Below are 19,521 nucleotides of genomic sequence, written 5' to 3'. Positions count from 1 at the left end.
TGGTAGGTTGTTCACTTTGTATTGCTGGAAGTAGGGGCTCTTTGAATCAGGCCCTCCTCTTTATATCTAGAATGGTTGGTTACTCACAGAGCAAGAACTTGCCTCCCAGCAGATCCATCATCAGCACGGAGAAGATATTTCCAGGAAGATTGGCAGCCGCTAAAATGAATCCTTCTTTGTAAACTGCAAAAGAAAAATAAAGGTTTAAAATCCCATAACAAACCGTGAAGAATGAGAGAACCGTATATACTCGTGTAATAGTTGATTCCACGTCTGGCCCAAAAATCGCGCATTTTTTGTATGACCCGTATGATGTTTCTTCCGTTACGAGAAAAAAAAACTTGGGTTCTCTTTTAAAACAAATATTTATTAACTAAGCAAGCAGCGTGCAGAATAGAACATACACATGCCTCCACTCATGTGGAGGCATCCATCTTGAATCTACCTAAGATGCTACACACTCTGTCTCTGCGTTTCCCTGGTGGTAGCACTCTATTACTACATCCTCTTTCCTTGAGATGTTTAATCAACTGTGACAAATTAATACAGTATTCTTTTTAAGTTCACACAAATGTAACATGAACATCAGCAGCACAAGCTTTTTCTTTTATAGATTTAGTCTGTCAGGTTCTTTGACAACTCCATGTGCATCTTAACACATGTGTTGGCTCCGCTGCTCCACTACTGTCTAGCATGGGCGGTGTTTCCTCTGTTTCTGTGCAGGCTGAATCCTCTGCATTTCTCCGTTCCTGCAGTATCTCTGGCATTTTCAGCAGGCTCCTTCGATTCCTCCTCAGTATTTGACCCTCCTCCGTTCTGACCGTGTTACTTGGCTTTACTTCTCCTAGGACAGTGGTCTTTTTGTCCAAAGTGTTGGAATCTGTGTCTCGCTGTGTAATGTTGTGCCAGTGACCCCAAGCTTCTTGCTAATTTGTCTCCCTTGCAGACAGCTTTGTTTCCGTTTGACATCTCGGTTCTTGTGGTACATAGTCTACGTCCCATCTGAAGTTCAGCAGATGTGCCATGTTCAAGTGGTGAAGTTCCATAACTCGATAGAGCTATATACAGATCTGAACCATTGCCCAGTGCTTTCTTGTGCAACTGTTTAACTTTGTGCACTCCTTTTTCTGCTTTACTCTTTAACTATTGAAGCAGAGGACTTGAAGCCATGTCAGAAATCATACTCTTCTGCAAAGTTCTGAAATTTTCTACAACTGTAGAATGGTCCATTGTCACTTTAGGCAATTTGAGGAATTGCGTGTCTTGCAGATATAGATTTCATATATTGGATCACACAAGCAGCAGACATGTATTAGGAAGCACAAAATTCTTCAGATAGTTTGACAGATAATCAATAACCAGCAAGTAATTCTTTCCATCCATGTGGAACAATCAGTCCCAACTTTCTGCCATGGTTCTGCTGGTACGACAGTTATCATGGGTTCCTTTCTCTGCTTTGTGTGACGTTTCAAACAGTTCTCACAGCCTGAAACCATCCTGTCAATGCCAGCGTTTATCCCTGGCCAATAAACAGCAGTTCTGGCCCCTCCTCTTGCATTTTTCCACTCCAAGGTGCCCCTCGTGTACCCTTTTCACCAAGTTGCAGTGATTGAGGCTGAATTTTTTTTCAGGTCCAAATGCATTTTTTTGTATTTGTCCTAAGGAACAGCAGGACCTTGTGTATGCATTCCTGAAGGTGCCACCACAGGTATAAGTTCTCCTGTCGGGGAAGAGATACATGGGCAGTAAGAACGCTGAACAATATTTTATTTATATATACACTATGTATATAGGTACTGCACGTGTATCGTTTTTCTGGATGTGTGTCTGTGTGTTTTGCACTAAAGACCTGAGAATGCTGTTTCGTCAAGTTGTACAATCAGATGATAAACTTGAGGGAGATAATAAAGTGGAATTCATTAGCTGAGGTACATTAGCTGAAGTAAAATGCTGGAGAAACTCATCCGGTCTTTTTCAGCGTGCATAGGAGACAGAAAGATTGCTGACGTTCCAGGCCTGAGCTCAGACTCTCCTCGAGACCGGCTGAGATTCTCCAACATTTTGGTGTTTTTACTTGAATCGCAGCGACTGCAGATTTTCGTGTTTCGCTTCATTACCTGAGGCATTGAACTACGAAAACAAAGATGCTCTAGTACAGTGTTGTAACAAAATAAGTTGGGCCACAAACATGGTGTCCTGATCACATGACAGGGAGGAGATGCAGAGGATGTTCAGTGGGACTTTTCCAGTACGAGGAGTTACAAAATTTGCTCGAAACAGCATTTAAGGAGGGGACCTGATCGAGGTGTATAAAACTGAGGGGTGGACGTAGAGTCGATAGTTTAAAAAATTGTTTAAAACTGGAGAGGAATTAAAAAAAAACCTCTCCCCATAGGAAAGGTGTTTAAAGCCGGAAGGTTTAGCTTTAGGATGAGGGCGAGACATTTGGCGGCACAGGCAACCGGAGTGGTGAGGCAAATTCACAGGGCATTCAAGCATCAAGGCGAGCCCTTAACTTGCCATTGGCACTGAAGGGTATGGAACAGGTAAATGGGATTAGTACAGCTAAATGGGCTGAAGAGTCTATCTAGACGACCCTGAAAAGTAAGAATTGTTCCTCAAGGATCCAGGCACATGAGCTCATCCAGCTGACACATACCTGCTGTTCTGACAGGGTAACAGGTGACATTCTCCACATCGACACTGTCTGGGATGGACCAGTTGTTCGCACAAGCAGATCCGCCTCTGTCCTCTATCCGTTTTAGCAGCTCGGGAAACCACATCCACAGGCCATAAAACCTAGAGGGAGGAACAGAGGGAACGGGTCCCCAAATTAGTCCTTGGCGAAAGAGAAATGTCTTGAGGCTCCCAATCATTAGTCACGATCTCGACGTGGGAAGGTGACAGTCCGTTTGCCCACGCGGATTGGCGCAAGCAAGCAGGGGTTAAACCACCAATGCTGGTAGAAAGCCAAATACTGTGTCACTGCGTGGGTACACCCCACCCCACCAAGAAACTGCAGAGGGTGATCACGCAAAACCTCCTCCCTCGACCTACCCACCCTGTCACCTTGGAAATGCAGCCAATGTATCAGAAGGCTTATCCCACCTCAGCCACACACGCTACACCCTCCCTCCTCCCATTAAGAAGGAGATTCAAGGACAGTTTCCTGCTGTTACACCGGACAACAAAAAGTTTTTTCCAAAGCTTGGCTTTCTGAAAAATAAATTGTGGGGGGGGGGGGGTGGGGTTATGATAGACAACTTCAAGCTGAACACAAAGAATTTCAAATTTGTGGGATCACATAGGAAATTGGAGAAACATTAAATGAACTTTAATTGCAGAATGATGCTGACGCACTGAGTTAGTTCAACCTAAAAATGTTTTGCCGCTGATTTTCGTTTATACTCAGCATCTGATGCCTCTCGTGTCAGTGTCCAACAAGAGTTGGCCAGCACTGATGGATTCCAGTTGCCCCGATGCCACTTTTCCATGGTCGCGTTGTCCTGGTGAAACCTTTCACCGTGTTCATCACTGACTCCACCACGATCATCAGAGAGAAAGTCCAAGTGCAAATGCAGAAAATTAATTTTCATTGCTTGATGTAGACTTAAAATATGGCAGGAAATCGCAAAAATAGGTTCTATCTAGAAAGAACAGTACATGATGAGAAGTTTTTAAGATTTTCGTGATTAGCAGCCCAAATTCCATGAAATGCACCCAAAAGTGTTCAGGAAGCAAAATCTTTGTTGTCCAATGTTATCAGGACTCCTGGATAACAAACAGGAAAGTCTGCAGACCCTGGGATTGTTGTGCACTTCACAAATGTGTGGTGGAAACTCAGCAGGTCTCGCAGCATCAATAGGAAGCAAACCGAAACATTGGTTACCCTTTATTTCCTATATGTGCTGCATAGCCTGCTGGGTTTCTCCAGCACTTTTGTGTATTGCAACAGTAAAATTGTGTTGCCTTTATTCCAAACCAACTGATCTGCCTCTGTAACTCGTCACTCTGCCTTATGTTTCTCTTGCTGTCCTATGTATGGGTTGTCTAGCTGAACTGCTAGCCGAACTCAGATACTGGCCACAATGTCCCTCATCAGAAAACTGCCATGACTCTTTTGAATGTGAGAGGGGAGAGGGAGCCCTCTACTTTGATGGCTCATGTGAGGTGGACATAACTGCAATGTTTAGATGGCATTTGAAAGGGTACTTTGGATAGGAAGGGAAGAGTGGGAGGTGGAGCAAATGGGCTTCATGCAGATTTTCCTCATGGCTAGCATGGAGCAGTCGGGCCAAAAGGTCATGGTTTGATTCCTTCTCTTTCTACTTGTTCTTAATCTTCCTTTTTTCTTCTTTCTGTTCTTTTTTTCCATCTTCTCTTTTTTATTCTTTGCATTCTTTTCTCATCGACTGACCCCTGACCTGGATTACTCTATGGCAGCCCCAAGCCAAGGGAGTCAGGCTAGAAGAGACCAGACAGGGTCCTGCAACGTGAATGGTAAAAGGGGGAGGTGGGTGTAACTGTTCTGCACATCAACCGGGGGCGGGACGAGGCAGCTGTTACGAGCCCAGAGGACCCCAAAACCCAGCAGCAATAGATATTCATTAAGATAAATGGTTACTTAAACAAAAGTTGCTTTTAATTATCTTTGAACATGAAAATAGAATCAAACTTTAACTTATCTCTATTGACTAATTTAATCTACTTAACCCCCTTCTAATTCGAAGCGCACGTGTGTGTAAATTCCTCCAAGTTCACTGGTTGCAGACAATTCTTATACTGTGCACAGAATTTAACATGTATAATGTTGACCAGGCTTTGGTGCTCGAAGCTTTCCACTCAGGAAGGTTCTTGTCGGTTTTCAGAGGGGTGTGTTGTTCCAGGACATCCAACACTGATGTACTTCCATCAGTCACCTCAGTGTCTTGCTGACCAAACTTGCCCCCTTCAGGGTTCTCCAGATAATAACCTCTTTCTTTCAGTTCATCACAGAGTTCCTTTCTGTTTCACTTATTCCAAGTGAAACATTAGACAGCCAGTCCTCTCCTCTTACATGAAGCACAAGTGCTGTGACTAGGCCATCTTCCAAACTGGGTTTCTTGCCAGCTTGTCCTGTTCCCTCTTGCTGGCTGAAACACTGTCAAGTGATCTTTGTGTCTCTCTCTCTCACTCTCAGAGAGAAAGCTTGTTTGACTCTCTCTGCTTACAAAACCACATGACCCTCTTACAACAGCAAGCTCTCCTGAAGACAATATGCGGTTCCAACAATTTCATCTGTTGCCTTTGGTAAACAACAATCCATTAGTGAAATCTCTTGAGCATTCTTCAAAGCTCTTGCAAAAGCCGTTGAAGCCTCGGTATGTCTCGCATTAGCAGACCTCCAGTATTTGAAATAAGATCTGTTTTAAAGTGTTTGTATGTGACCTACTCTAACAAATCTTGCCCAATGTATCTCCCAAAAACATATATACTCTGTCACACAGTAGCGAGGGGGACACTCAGACCCAGGGCTCAGATGTACCCCAACTCACCCAAACGAAATGCTGAAAAAGATGATGGAGAGCATAACGGAGGTGGAGGCGAGGTTCTGGGAGAAGATCTTCCGGATAGGATCCACTCCCTGGAAGTAAAGACAGTGCAGTTTACTGGGCCGACTGGCGCCATTCCCGACCTGAGGAGGTGAAGCTCGCACCAGGACCCACAGATGACCACAGTCAGGTGCTTTTTTTCCATCTAATGTAATAATACATTCAGTAACTTTAGATGGTAGAATGTAAATTATATTCAATGAATGTCAAATATTAAAATGTGTGTATCTATTTTTAATAAATCCTGTTCGGATGTTCGAGATAAAGGGTTGCAATAAGGGGCAGCGATTCAAGTTCTTGGATCACTGGGACCTAGTTTGGGGGAAGTGGGACCTGTACCAAACAGACGGGTTACATCTGAATCCTAGAGGGACCAGGATCCTGGCAGTGGCATTTGCTAGGGCTACTAAGGGGCCTTTAAATTAGTATGGTTGGGGGAAGGGGTCCATATAAGGGAGGACAGCAGAGAGAAGGTTTGCCGGCAAACAGAGAAGTCTTGTAGACAAAATTTGAGGGTGGAAGGGAAGATGCTCGAGGAGGAGAGGGATCGGTGTCATGATGGAAGGGAGGATGATGACAATAGAGTTGTCCGTAAAGAAGGGGATAAGTGGAAGGAAAGATGTGGGAAATCTCTGAAATGCATTTACTTGAGTGCTAGGAGTATTGTAAGGAAGGTGGACGAGCTGAAGGCGTGGACAGACACTTGGCAGTATGATATGGTGGCAATTCGTGAGACGTGGTTGCAGGAGGGATGTGACTGGCAGCTGAATATATTCTGGGATTTTGCTGCTTTAGGTGTGATAGAATTGGAGAGGTGAGGGGGCGGGGAGTGTGGCGTTACTTGTCAGGGAACATTTTAGTGTCGATGTGAGATAGATTGGAGGGCTCGTCAAGGGAGGCGGTATGCGTGTAGTGAATGCACACTCAATTTTAACATTTAAGTGGAATTTGGATAGGTACATGGATGGGAAAGATATGGAGGGCTCTGGACTGGGTCCAGATCATTGGGACTAGGCAGAAAAATGGTTCGGCACTAGAAGGGCCGAAAGGTCCTGTTTTTGTACTGTCATATTCTATGGTACCTCACTTAACCTCAGTAGAAAAAGCTTGGTTGCATTTACTCTATCTATACCCACCATAGTTTGGTATGCAATGTATTTTATATTGGCAAACTTTATAATTAAAGTAAGAACAATTTGCACAGAGAAGGGAAGCAGTTGACCATACCTTCAGTATGTGGTCTTTGAGGCAGTTGGCGTGACTGGTGTGAAACCTGTTGCCATTTTTCTCAACGGGAGGAATCCAAAGGTGATGGACCTGTGAAGGGAAAAATTCAGAGGAACTCTGCCTCTGAAGGCTTTTAGCGTGCAAGAGGGTGGGATTCAAACTGTAGCTCCTGCCATGGGTTTGGGCAGCCTGGTGTTGGGAGGCGTTCTCAGCAATGAAGGGTGTCTGAGCAGCAGCATACGCAAGCGATCGGGCTCGTAGGGAGGCGGCACGAAAATGGGGTCTACACCCAGACTTTAGGACGGCATGGTTGGCGTAAATGGCAGCTCTAGGATAGCACAACACTGCTACAGAGCCAGCAATTGGGGTTCGAATCCAGCACCGTCTGCAAGGAGTTTGTACGTTCTCCCTGTGTCTGCATGGGTTTCCTCAAAAGTGTAGTGGGTTTGGAGGTCAATTGGGTGTAAATGGGCAGCACGGGCTCGTGGACATGTTGTATGTCTAAATTAAAATTTACATTAATCCTACATTAAAGCCACTTCATTTTTCTCAGAACTTCCCTCAAAACCGTACCATTTGCCTACAAAACTGGCAGAATATGACCCACCAACCCAGCCGTCTCTGGAATGCAAGGGGAACCCGGGGTGGGGGGGGGGGGGGGAGAGGGGATCACAGGGCGAGCGTGTAAGCTTCACGCGAACAGCAGCCGAGGTCAGCATTGAACCCGGTTCTCCAGAACTGTGAGGTAGCGCCACTTCTCACTCTTGGCCACACTTTCCACGGGTCAGTGGGGTAACGTTTTCCCTCCATCAATGCTTGCGTCCGTCGCAACCTGCTATAATCCTCCTCGTATCCAAGGACAGATTTTTCTGGGCATCTGCGGACTCCCTACTATCTCGGCTGTGGCAAGAGAGGGGTGGCGTGGGGCTGTGGCTGAAGATTGGGGAGGTTGGGAACTGGCAAGAACATGACTGTTCACTTACTGGGTAGGATTGTACTGCCCGGAGGTAATTCCAACGATACATCTGCTGGAAAACGAGCACCGCTTCTTCCTCCTTGCCAGTCTGAACAGGGAGAAGCAGGAGTCCATTTTTAAGAATTCTATGCTGACAAACACATATTGTGCTTCACAGCCCTTCACAGATAAAACTGAACACCCAAAAAGGCAAAAGAATAAGTCACCTATTGGCAGGATCCTACACTGGACGAGTTTTGAGAATTGCATGCCATTTGCTGCAAATTGCGCTTGGTGTACACAGACATATTTTCGTTTCAGCTGTAGAGAACTTCCAGTGAAATTTTTAAAAAACTACAGATGCTGGAAATCTAAAATAAAAGCAGAAAACACTGGAAACACTCAGCAGGTCAGGCGGCATCTGTGGAGAGGAGAACAGTTAACATCTGGGGCAAATTAATCAACAGAAAGCATCTCCATCCATCTCTGAGCAAGTCTCCAGCTATCTTAGTCCACCTACACTCTCCGCCCCCCCAACCCCCCCCCCCCCCCCCCCCCATTATTTGTACAGCCTGGAATACAAGCTGTAACACCATTCTTTGCATTTCCTGGTCACGTCGAGAAAAATCACACCTTGCACGTCAATTATGTCATTGATGCCACATGACTGCCTGGCACCCAGGTATCTTGCGAAGGATCATGGGAGAGGAAAAGTCAAGGAGCAGCCATCCTTTGCCATGGCAGAGCGAATCAGAGGCAGGAAGACCTATTGCTTTGGACCCGGATGCTGCCGAGTCTGAGCCTTGGACAATTCCAGCTGCTCTTTTTGAAAGGAGAAGAAAGGCAAAGGTGGACACCTTAAAAACCTCACCAGTTTATTTATCATCTGATTACACGAGTACAACTTGACGAAACAGCATTCTCTGGTTCTTGGTGCAAAACACGCGGACGCACGGTCAAACAATACATACGCAGGACATGTATACAATTAAATAAATAAATATTTTATTCCATGAATACGAGAGTCTCGGAGGGTGAGTGGGAGCAGTTCCTCTGGTCGTTCAGCGTTCTCACTGCCGGCGGGAAGAAGCTGTTCCTCAGCCTGGTGGCACTGGCTGGGGGGAGAAGAAAGACTCCAGTGATCCTCGCTGCCACTCTTATAGGCCTGTGAATTGACCTCCGATCCATTTCTCTGCATCAACCGTACCGCCCTGTGATGCAGTCGGCCAGGATGGTCTCGATGGAGCTCCTGTAGCAGGTTGACGTGATGGTAGCCGGTCGCCTTACCTGCCTGACTTCACAGGAAGTGCAGTCGCTGTTGCACCTTCCTGACAAGTGAGGAGGTGTGTTTCCATGATAGGTCATTAGTTAAGTAAGCTCCAAGGAAATTAGTTAAGTAAGTTCCACTACAAAGTTATTGACGTGCAGTGGAGGGTGGTCGTTCCTGGTCCTCCTGAAGTCCAGGATCATCTCCTTTGTCTTGTCCACGTTGAGACAAAGGTGAACGTTGAATGCTGAGGCAAGGAGATGGGCATCAACCGCAGGAGGGAGACCTCCAAAGGCCGCCTCTAGCCACGGGCAGCATGCTGGGATTTGGCTGAACCTATAGAGAGTCCTAACAGTAAGTAATACTCACTGTGAAACACAAGGACCAATCACTGGTCCAATAATTCTGCATGTTTCCAGTATTTTCTGTTTGATCACAGATTTTCAGCATCTGTGGTTTTGCCTCTTACAAATCGTTTGTGGTTTTCCATCAATGTGTGCTTGATAACACCACAGTAACCACACTATACAAATAAAACAACTTTTTATGTTTTTTAAATTTTATTATTTTTCACGCTATGAACCATATTAATCAAAATACATACAAACATTTCCCTCTTGAATATACACAGTGTCATTTTCTCCCCTTTCTACCCCTTCCCTTCCCTCCCTCCTTCCCATCCCCCTCCAAACCCATTAAACGATCAACATATACAATACAATAAACCCATTAAACAACGTCATCACACAATGAAAATAAACAAGAAAATTGTGTCATCCATTTTTACACACCGGGTCAGTTCATTTCGTCTTCTTCTCATTCTATCATTTTAGGTGGTGGAGGTCCGCGGTAGGACTTCTCTGTTGTGTTCCATGTACGGTTCCCAAATTTGTTCAAATAATGTGACTTTATTTTTTAAATTATATGTAATTTTTTCCAATGGAATACATTTATTCATTTCTATGTACCTTTGCTGTATTCTCAGGCTCTTTTGATTTCCAAGTTGACATTATACATTTTTTTGCAACTGCTAAGGCTATCATAATAAATCTTTTTTGTGCTTCATCTAATTTGAGGCCTAGTTCTTTACTTATATTACTTAGAAGAAAGATCTCTGGATTTTTTGGTATGTTATTTTTTGTGATTTAGATCTTCCCAAAACTTTTCCACTTTCTCACATGCCCAAATTGCATGTACTGTTCTTCCCGTTTCCTTCTTTCAGCGAAAACATCTATCTGATACTGTTGGGTCCCATTTATTTAACTTTTGGGGCGTGATGTATAGCCTGTGTAACCAATTATATTGTATCATGCGTAACCTCGTGTTTATTGTATTTCTCATAGTTCCGGAGCATAAGCTTTTCCCATGTTTCATTCTTTATCTTTATGTTTAGATCTTGTTCCCACTTTTGTTTGGGTTTACAGCTTATTTCATCATTTTCTTTCTCTTGCAGTTTGATGTACATGTTCGTTATAAATCTTTTAATTATCATTGTGTCTGTAATCACATATTCAAAGCTGCTTCCTTCTGGTAACCTCAGTCTGTTTCGCAATTTGTCCTTTTTTTTAAATTTTTTTATTTTTCACACTATAATCCACATTGATCAAGATACATACATTTTCCTTTTCAAATATATAGTGTCGTTTTCTCCCCCCACCTCCCTCTTCCCCTCCCACCCTCCCTACCTCCCCTCCCATTCATTTAAAGTTCAGAATCTAAGATACATTAAACCCGTCAAACAATGTTGTCACTCAATAAAAGTAAACAACAAGTTCCACTGAGTCAATTCTTTTCATTCCCTTCTCCTTCTGTCATTTTAGGTGGTAGATGTCCCCAGTAGGTTTGCTCTATTATGTTTCATGTATGGCTCCCATATTTGTTCAAATATTGTAATATTATTTCTTAAATATATGTTATTTTTTCTAGTGGAATACATTTATTCATTTCTATATACCATTGTTGTATTCTTAAGTTATCTTCTAATTTCCAGGCTGACATAATACATTTTTTTGCTACAGCTAGGGCTATCCTAACAAATCTTTTTTGTGCACCATCCAAATCAAGTCCAAATTCTTTGTTTTTTATGTTACTTAGGAGGAAGATCTCTGGGTTTTTTGGTATATTGCTTTTTGTGATTTTATTTAATATCTGGTTTAGATCTTCCCAAAATTTTTTCACTTTCTCACATGTCCAGATTGCATGAATTGTTGTTCCCATTTCCTTTTTACAGCGAAAACATCTGTCAGATACTGTTGGGTCCCATTTATTTAACTTTTGAGGTGTAATATATAGCCTGTGTATCCAGTTATATTGTATCATACGTAACCTCGTATTTATTGTATTTCTCATAGTTCCTGAGCATAACTTCTCCCATGTTTTCTTCTTTATCTTTATGTTTAGATCTTGTTCCCATTTTTGTTTAGTTTTACCATTTGTTTCTTCATTCTCCTTTTCTTGCAGTTTAATATACATATTTGTTATAAATCTTTTGATTATCATTGTGTCTGTAATCACATATTCAAAATTACTTCCCTCTGGTAACCTCAGACTGCTTCCCAATTTGTCCTTCAAGTAGGATTTCAGTTGGTAATATGCCAACACTGTATCGTGAGTTATATTATATTTATCATTCATTTGTTCAAAGGATAATAATTTATTTCCCGAAAAGCAATTTTCTATTCTTTTGATCCCTTTTTTCTCCCATTCTCTAAAGGTTATCTATTGTAAAAGGGATTAGCTGATTTTGCGTCAGTATTAGTTTTGGTAGTTGGTAATTTGTTTTATTCCTTTCTACATGAATCTTCTTCCAAATATTGAGCAGATGATGTAATACTGGAGAATTCCTACATTGTACCAATTTTTCATCCCATTTATATAATATATGTTTGGGTATCTTCTCCCCTATTTTATCTAGTTCTAATCTAGTCCAATTTGGCTTTTCCCTTGTTTGATAAAAATCTGATAGGTATCTTAATTGTGCGGCTCTATAATAATTCTTAAAGTTTGGCAGTTGTAAGCCTCCTTGTTTATACCATTCTGTTAATTTATCTCGTGCTATCCTCGGTTTCCCCCCTTTCCATAAAAATTTCCTTATTATTTTCTTTAACTCCTTGAAGAATTTCTCCGTCAAGTGTATTGGCAATGCCTGAAATAGGTATTGTATCCTTGGGAAAATGTTCATTTTAATACAGTTTATCCTTCCTATTAGTGTTAGTGGTAAGTCTTTCCAATGCTCTAAGTCGTCCTGTAATTTTTTCATTGTGGATAGTAATTGAGTTTGTATAGATGGCCAAGGGTTTTATTTATTTGTATACCTGGGTATCGCATTGCTTGCATTTGCCATCTGAATGGTGATTCTTTCTTAAATTTTGAGAAATCCGCATTATTCATTGGCATTGCTTCACTTTTATTTGCGTTAATCTTGTAACCCGACATTTCTCCATATTCCTTCAATTTCTTACGTAATTCTTTTATTGATATTTCTGGTTCTGTTAAGTATACTATAATGTCATCTGCAAATAAACTGATTTTATATTCCTTGTCTTTAATTTTTATCCCTTTTATTTTATTTTCTGTTCTTATCAGTTCTGCTAGTGGTTCTATGGCTAAAAAGAACAATAAGGGCGATAGTGGGCATCCCTGCCTTGTTGATCTGCTTAAGTTAAATTGTTTTGATATATATCCATTTACTGTCACTTTCGCCAATGGCCCCTTATATAATGCTTTAATCCAATTAATATATTTCTCTGGTAAGCTGAATTTTTGTAGTACTTTGAATAAATAATTCCATTCTACTCTGTCAAAGGCCTTCTCTGCATCTAAAGCAACCGCTACTGTTGGAGCTTTATTTCCTTCTACTGCATGAATTAAGTTAATAAATTTACAGATATTGTCTGTTGTTCGTCTTTTTTTTAATAAATCCAGTTTGGTCTAGATTTACTATTTTTGGTACATAGTCAGCTAATCTGTTTGCTAATAGTTTAGCTATTATCTTATAATCTGTGTTAAGATATTGGTCTATATGACGCTGGTGCGAGTGGATCTTTCCCTGTCTTTGGTATTACTGTAATTATTGCTGTTTTGCATGAATCTGGTAAGCTTTGTGTTTTATCAATCTGGTTGATTACTTCCAGGAGGGGAGGAATTAATAAATCTTTAAATGTTTTATAGAATTCTATTGGGAATCCATCCTCTCCTGTTGTTTTATTATTCGGTAGTTTTTTTTATTATCTCCTGTATTTCTACTATTTCAAATGGTTCTGTTAATTTATTTTGTTCCTCTGTTTGTAATTTTGGTAGTTCAATTTTAGTTAAAAATTCATCTATTTTGTCTTCTTTCCCTTAGTTTTCAGTTTGGTATAATTGTTCGTAGAATTCTCTAAAGTTTTCATTGATCTCCGTTGGATTATATGTGATTGGTTTGTCTTTTTTCCTTGATGCCAATACCATTTTCTTAGCTTGTTCTGTCTTAAGCTGCCACGCTAGAATTTTGTGCGTTTTTTCTCCTAGTTCATAATATTTCTGTTTTGTCTTCATTATATTTTTCTCCACCTTATATGTTTGTAGTGTTTCATATTTTATTTTTTTATCTGCCAATTCTCTTCTTTTAGTTGTGTCTTCCTTTATTGCTAATTCTTTTTCTATATTTACTATTTCCCTTTCCAACTGCTCTGTTTCCCGATTGTAGTCCTTCTTCATCTTAGTTACATAACTTATTATTTGCCCTCTGATGAACGCTTTCATTGCGTCCCATAGTATAAACTTATCTTTCACTGATTCCGTATTTATTTCAAAGTACATTTTAATTTGTCGTTCAATTAATTCTCTAAAATCCTGCCTTTTAAGTAGCATGGAGTTTAATCTCCAGCTATACATTCTTGGTGGGATGTCCTCTAACTCTATTGTCAATAACAGGGGTGAGTGGTCCGATAATAGTCTAGTTTTATATTCTGTTTCCTAACTCTCTCTTGCATGCGAGCTGATAACAGGAATAGGTCTATTCTTGAATATGTTTTATGTCTAACCGAATAATATGAATATTCCTTTTCCTTTGGGTGTTGTTTCCTCCATATATCCAGAAGTTGCATTTCTTGCATTGATTTAATTATAAATTTGGTTACTTTGTTCTTTCTGTTAATTTTTTTCTCAGTTTTATCCATGTTTGAATCCAAATTAAGGTTGAAATCCCCTCCTGTTAGTATGTTCCCTTGCGTGTCTGCTATCTTCAAAAAAATATCTTGCATAAATTTTTGATCTTCTTCGTTAGGTGAATATACATTGAGTAAATTCCAAAACTCCAAATATATCTGACATTTTATCATTACATATCTCCCTGCTGGATCTATTATTTCCTCTTCTATTTTAATCTCTCTTTAATTTCTTGTGCTCCATTTCAGTTAAATGTGTTTCTTGCACGAATGCTATATCAATTTTTTCTTTTTTCAGTAAATTTAGCAGTTTCTTCCTTTTGATTTGGTTATGTATTCCGTTAATATTTAAAGTCATATAGTTCAACATAGCCATTTCATACTTTGTTTATCTTTCCTTTCCGTTTCCTCATCATCACCTTTCCCTCTTATCCATTTCTGCTTTCTTGTTTTGAACACTTTATAAGACAACATTTCTAAAACATCAAACATTTCCCTTATTCTCCTATCTAAAATTTATTTAACCCCACTATCCCCTCCCCTTCCTGAGTTGCCCTTTATCCCTTGTCGGGCAACCACATCTCCCCTCTCCATTTGGATTTGCGAATTCACTCACAAGTGTCAACTGATTTTGCAGTGACCGTAACTCCTTCCCACCCAGCCCCCCCAGAAAAGATTTTAATTTTCATATACAACAAAGGTCACTCTTTTAATTCCCTCCTTACTTCCTCTCTTCCCTTTCTTTCCATTATTAATTCTTATCTATACTCTATATATTTTCCTTTAAATACGGATACACTCATGTACACACATATATACATACACACACAAATATATATATATATCTTTGGCTTGGCTTCGCGGACGAAGATTTATGGAGGGGGTAAAAGTCCACGTCAGCTGCAGGCTCGTTTGTGGCTGACAAGTCCGATGCGGGACAGGCAGACATGGTTGCAGCGGCTGCAGGGGAAAAATGGTTGGTTGGGGTTGGGTGTTGGGTTTTTCCTCCTTTGCCTTTTGTCAGTGAGGTTGGCTCTGCAGTCTTCTTCAAAGGAGGTTGCTGTCCGCCAAACTGTGAGGCGCCAAGATGCACGGTTTGAGGCGAGATCACCCGACTGGCAGTGGTCAATGTGGCAGGCACCAAGAGATTTCTTTAGGCAGTCCTTGTACCTTTTCTTTGGTGCACCTCTGTCACGGTGGCCAGTGGAGAGCTCGCCATATAACACGATCTTGGGAAGGCGATGGTCCTCCATTCTGGAGACGTGACCCACCCAGCGCAGCTGGATCTTCAGCAGCGTGGACTCGATGCTGTCGACCTCTGCCATCTCGAGTACTTCGACGTTAGGGATGAAAGCGCTCCAATGGATGTTGAGGATGGAGCGGAGACAACGCTGGTGGAAGCGTTCTAGGAGCCGTAGGTGATGCCGGTAGAGGACCCATGATTCGGAGCCGAACAGGAGTGTGGGTATGACAACGGCTTTGTATACACTTATCTTTGTGAGGTTTTTCAGTTGGTTGTTTTTCCAGACTCTTTTGTGTAGTCTTCCAAAGGCGCTATTTGCCTTGGCGAGTCTGTTGTCTATCTCATTGTCGATCCTTGCGTCTGATGATATGGTGCAGCCGAGATAGGTAAACTGGTTGACCGTTTTGAGTTTTGTGTGCCCGATGGAGATGTGGGGGGGCTGGTAGTCATGGTGGGGAGCTGGCTGATGGAGGACCTCAGTTTTCTTCAGGCTGACTTCCAGGCCAAACACTTTGGCAGTTTCCGCAAAGCAGGACGTCAAGCGCTGAAGAGCTTGCTCTGAATGGGCAACTAAAGCGGCATCGTCTGCAAAGAGTAGTTCACGGACAAGTTTCTCTTGTGTCTTGGTGTGAGCTTGCAGGCGCCTCAGATTGAAGAGACTGCCATCCGTGCGGTACCGGATGTAAACAGCGTCTTCATTGTTGGGGTCTTTCATGGCTTGGTTCAGCATCATGCTGAAGAAGATTGAAAAGAGGGTTGGTGCCAGAACACAGCCTTGCTTCACGCCATTGTTAATGGAGAAGGGTTCAGAGAGCTCTTTGCTGTATCTGACCCGACCTTGTTGGTTTTCGTGCAGTTGGATAATCATGTTGAGGAACTTATATACCCATATACACACAAACATATAGTTCGAGGTCATTTTTGCTCTCGTTACATGTCTTCATCTCTCTGTCTGTTTTGTAGTTGTTCTGAAAATTTTCGTGCTTCCTCCAGATCCGAGAATAGTCTGTTTTTCTGCCCTGGAATAACTATTTTAAGTACCGCTGGGTACTTTAGCATAAATTTATATCCTTTTTTCCATAGGATTGCTTTTGCTGTATTAAACTCCTTCCTCTTCTTCAGGAGTTCAAAACTTATATCTGGATAGAAAAAAATTTTTTGACCTTTGTATTCCAGTGACTTTTTGTCTTCTCTTATTTTCTTTATTGCTTTCTCCAATATATTTTCTCTTGTTGTATATCTTAGGAATTTTACTAAAATGGATCTTGGTTTTTGTTGTGGTTGTGGTTTAGGGGCTAATGTTCTGTGTGCCCTCTCTATTTCCATTTCTTCCTGTAATTCTGGTCTTCCTAGGACCCTGGGGATCCAATCTTTTATAAATTCTCTCATATTCTTGCCTTCTTCATCTTCCTTAAGGCCCACTATCTTTATATTACTTCTTCTATTATAATTTTCCATTATATCTATCTTCTGAGCTAACAGCTCTTGTGTCTCTTTAACTTTTTTATTAGATTCTTCTAATTTCTTTTTTAAGTCATCTACTTCCATTTCTACGGCTGTTTCTCGTTCTTCCACCTTGTCCACTCTTTTTCCTATATCTGACATGACCATCTCTAATGTATTCATTTTTTCTGATGTACTTTTTATTCTCCTTTTTATTTCACTAAATTCTTGTGATTGCCATTCTTTTATTGATTCCATGTATTCTTAAAAAAATATATATATCCATGTACTTGCCCTTCCCTTCTTCTTCCATTTCTCTGTGTTCTTCCTCTTCTTCTTCCTCTGGGTTGGTGGTCTGTTGTTTCTTTGATTTCCTTTTACTCTCTTCTTTCTTGCTCTCGTTATTTTCTATGTTCTCTTCTTCTTGTTGTGCTGTGGCTGTCATTCTCAGGTGTGGAGATCGACTCCTCAGCTGGTCCCCCCTCCTGTCAATGTTTTTTTTTGTCTTGCGCATCGCGCATGCGCGATTGCGCACTTTTGCTTGGCTCCAAGAGCCATTTTTGTAGTCCCTAGCTCGGGACTTCGACTGACCTGAGGGAGCGGGCTTCTCTCTCCACAGCGGGCCTCCTCGGACAGGTAAGGCCTTCACCTTCTTCTTCCGATGTCTTTTCTTCTTCTCTTCTTCCCGTTGCTTTCGACTTTTCTTTCTTCGTTGCCATTTTCTTCCCACCATTACTTTCACTTTATTTTAATTTTCGTGTTTGTGCCTTTGCTTTTTCTGTTTTTTTTTAAACTTTTCCGGAGAAGGCTGGAGTTCCCCGACCAGCCACTACTCCATCACGTGACTCCTCCCCCCAATTTGTCCTTCAAGTAGGTTTTCAGTTGGTGGTATGCAAACATTGTACCATGAGTTATACCATATTTGTACTTCATTTGTTCATTTGTTCGGCTCCGAATCATGGGTCCTCTACCGACATCACCTACGGCTCCTAGAACGCTGTCTCCGCTCCATCCTCAACATTCATTGGAGTGACTTCATCACCAACATCGAAGTACTCGAGCTGGCAGAGTCCGCAAGCATCGAATCCATGCTGCTGAAGACCCAGCTGCGCTGGGTGGGTCACCTTCCCAAGATCGTGTTATATGGCAAGCTCTCCACTGGCCACCGAGACAGAGGTGCACCAAAGAAGAGGTACAAGGACTGCTTAAAGAAATCTCTTGGTGCCTGCCACATTGACCACCGCCAGTGGGCTGATCTCGCCTCCAACCGTGCATCTTGGCGCCTCACAGTTCGGTGGGCAGCAACCTCCTTTGAAGACCGCAGAGCCCACCTCACTGGTAAAAGACAAAGGAGGAAAAACCCAACATCCAACCCCAACCAACCAATTTTCCCTTGCGACCGCTGCAACCGTGCCTGCCTGTCCCACATCCGACTTGTCAGTCACCAATGAGCCTGCAGCAGACGTGGACATACCCCTCCATAAATCTTCGTCCGCGAAACCAAGCCAAAGAAGAAGACTTCATTTGTTCAAATGATAATAAACTATTTTCCAAAAAACAATTTTCTATTCTTTTAATTCCTTTTCTCTCCCATTCTCTGAAGGAAAGGTTATCTATTGTGAAAGGGATTAGTGGATTTTGCATCAATAATAATTTTGGTAGTTAGTAATTTGTTTTTTTCCTTTCTACGCGAATCTTCTTCCAAATGTTGAGCAGATGGTCCAGTACTGGTGAACTTCTATATTGCACCAGTTTTTCATCCCACTTATAAAGTATATGTTCTGGTACTTTCTCCCCTATTTTATCTAGCTCTATCTTGGTCCAATCTGGTTTTTCCCTTGTTTGATAAAAATCTGATAGATATCTCAATTGTGCTCGCTATCCTCAGTTTCCCCCCTTTCCATAAGAATTTCCTTATTATTCTTTTTAGTTCATTGAAGAATTTCTCTGTTAAGGGAATTGATAACGATTGAAATAGGTATTGTATCCTTGGGAAGATATTCATTTTAATGCAATTTACCCTTCCTATCAGTGTTAGTGGTAAGTCCAATGTTCTAAGTCATCTTGTAATTTCTTCAGTAATGGCTGATAATTTAATTTGTACAAGTGGCTTAAATTATTATCTAACCTAATACCTAGGTATCGGATTGCTTGTGTTTGCCATTTAAATGGTAATTCTTTTTTAAACTTTGTGTAATCCGCATTATTCATTGGCATTGCTTCACTTTTAACAAATAAAACAACTGTTCGATGCGAGAGTCCTTCCAGCTCCCACTCAATGCTGCATTATTCCAGTGGTACAAATAAAACCATGCAAAATGATGGAGGAACTCCGCCGGTCTCACAGCGTCCAGAAGAGGTTCTGTGAATTGGAGGAACAACACCTCATTTTCTATCTGGGCACCTTTCAACTGGATGGCATTAACATCAACTTCTCTGGTTTCCGCTAAACCCCCCACCTCTTCTTCCCCCAGCTGTTTTTCACTCTCTCTTTTTCTCTTCCTTTTCCCCTCATTCTCTTTTCACACTCAAAATCAATTCTCATCTCTCCTCTTATCATATCCAGTTAACAACTTGTGATGGGCCCAGAGAACCCCAAAACCCAGCAACAATAGAAAATCACCAAGACAAATGGTTACTTAAACTGA

At 41.6% G+C, this 19,521-nt stretch overlaps 1 protein-coding gene across 3 annotated transcripts in view; it reads right to left on the bottom strand.

The window, feature by feature from the left end:
- The window catches only part of sv2 (synaptic vesicle glycoprotein 2), a 69,991-nt gene that overhangs the window by 15,658 nt on the left and 34,812 nt on the right, over nucleotides 1-19,521 (bottom strand). For 2 of the 3 annotated variants that reach the window (XM_069902768.1, XM_069902770.1), the window contains exons 7-11: nucleotides 7,802-7,882; nucleotides 6,819-6,908; nucleotides 5,535-5,623; nucleotides 2,660-2,799; nucleotides 88-183 (exon numbers count right to left, since the gene is read on the bottom strand). In XM_069902768.1, coding sequence (XP_069758869.1) covers nucleotides 88-183; nucleotides 2,660-2,799; nucleotides 5,535-5,623; nucleotides 6,819-6,908; nucleotides 7,802-7,882 — 496 coding nt within the window. The remainder of the gene's footprint in view (nucleotides 1-87; nucleotides 184-2,659; nucleotides 2,800-5,534; nucleotides 5,624-6,818; nucleotides 6,909-7,801; nucleotides 7,883-19,521) is intronic. The other variant, XM_069902769.1, reaches the window with a different exon arrangement.

The sequence above is a fragment of the Narcine bancroftii genome, chromosome 11 (assembly GCF_036971445.1).
Source record: "Narcine bancroftii isolate sNarBan1 chromosome 11, sNarBan1.hap1, whole genome shotgun sequence".
Classification (NCBI taxonomy): domain Eukaryota; kingdom Metazoa; phylum Chordata; class Chondrichthyes; order Torpediniformes; family Narcinidae; genus Narcine; species Narcine bancroftii.
This window is presented reverse-complemented; position numbering and strand designations above follow the sequence as displayed.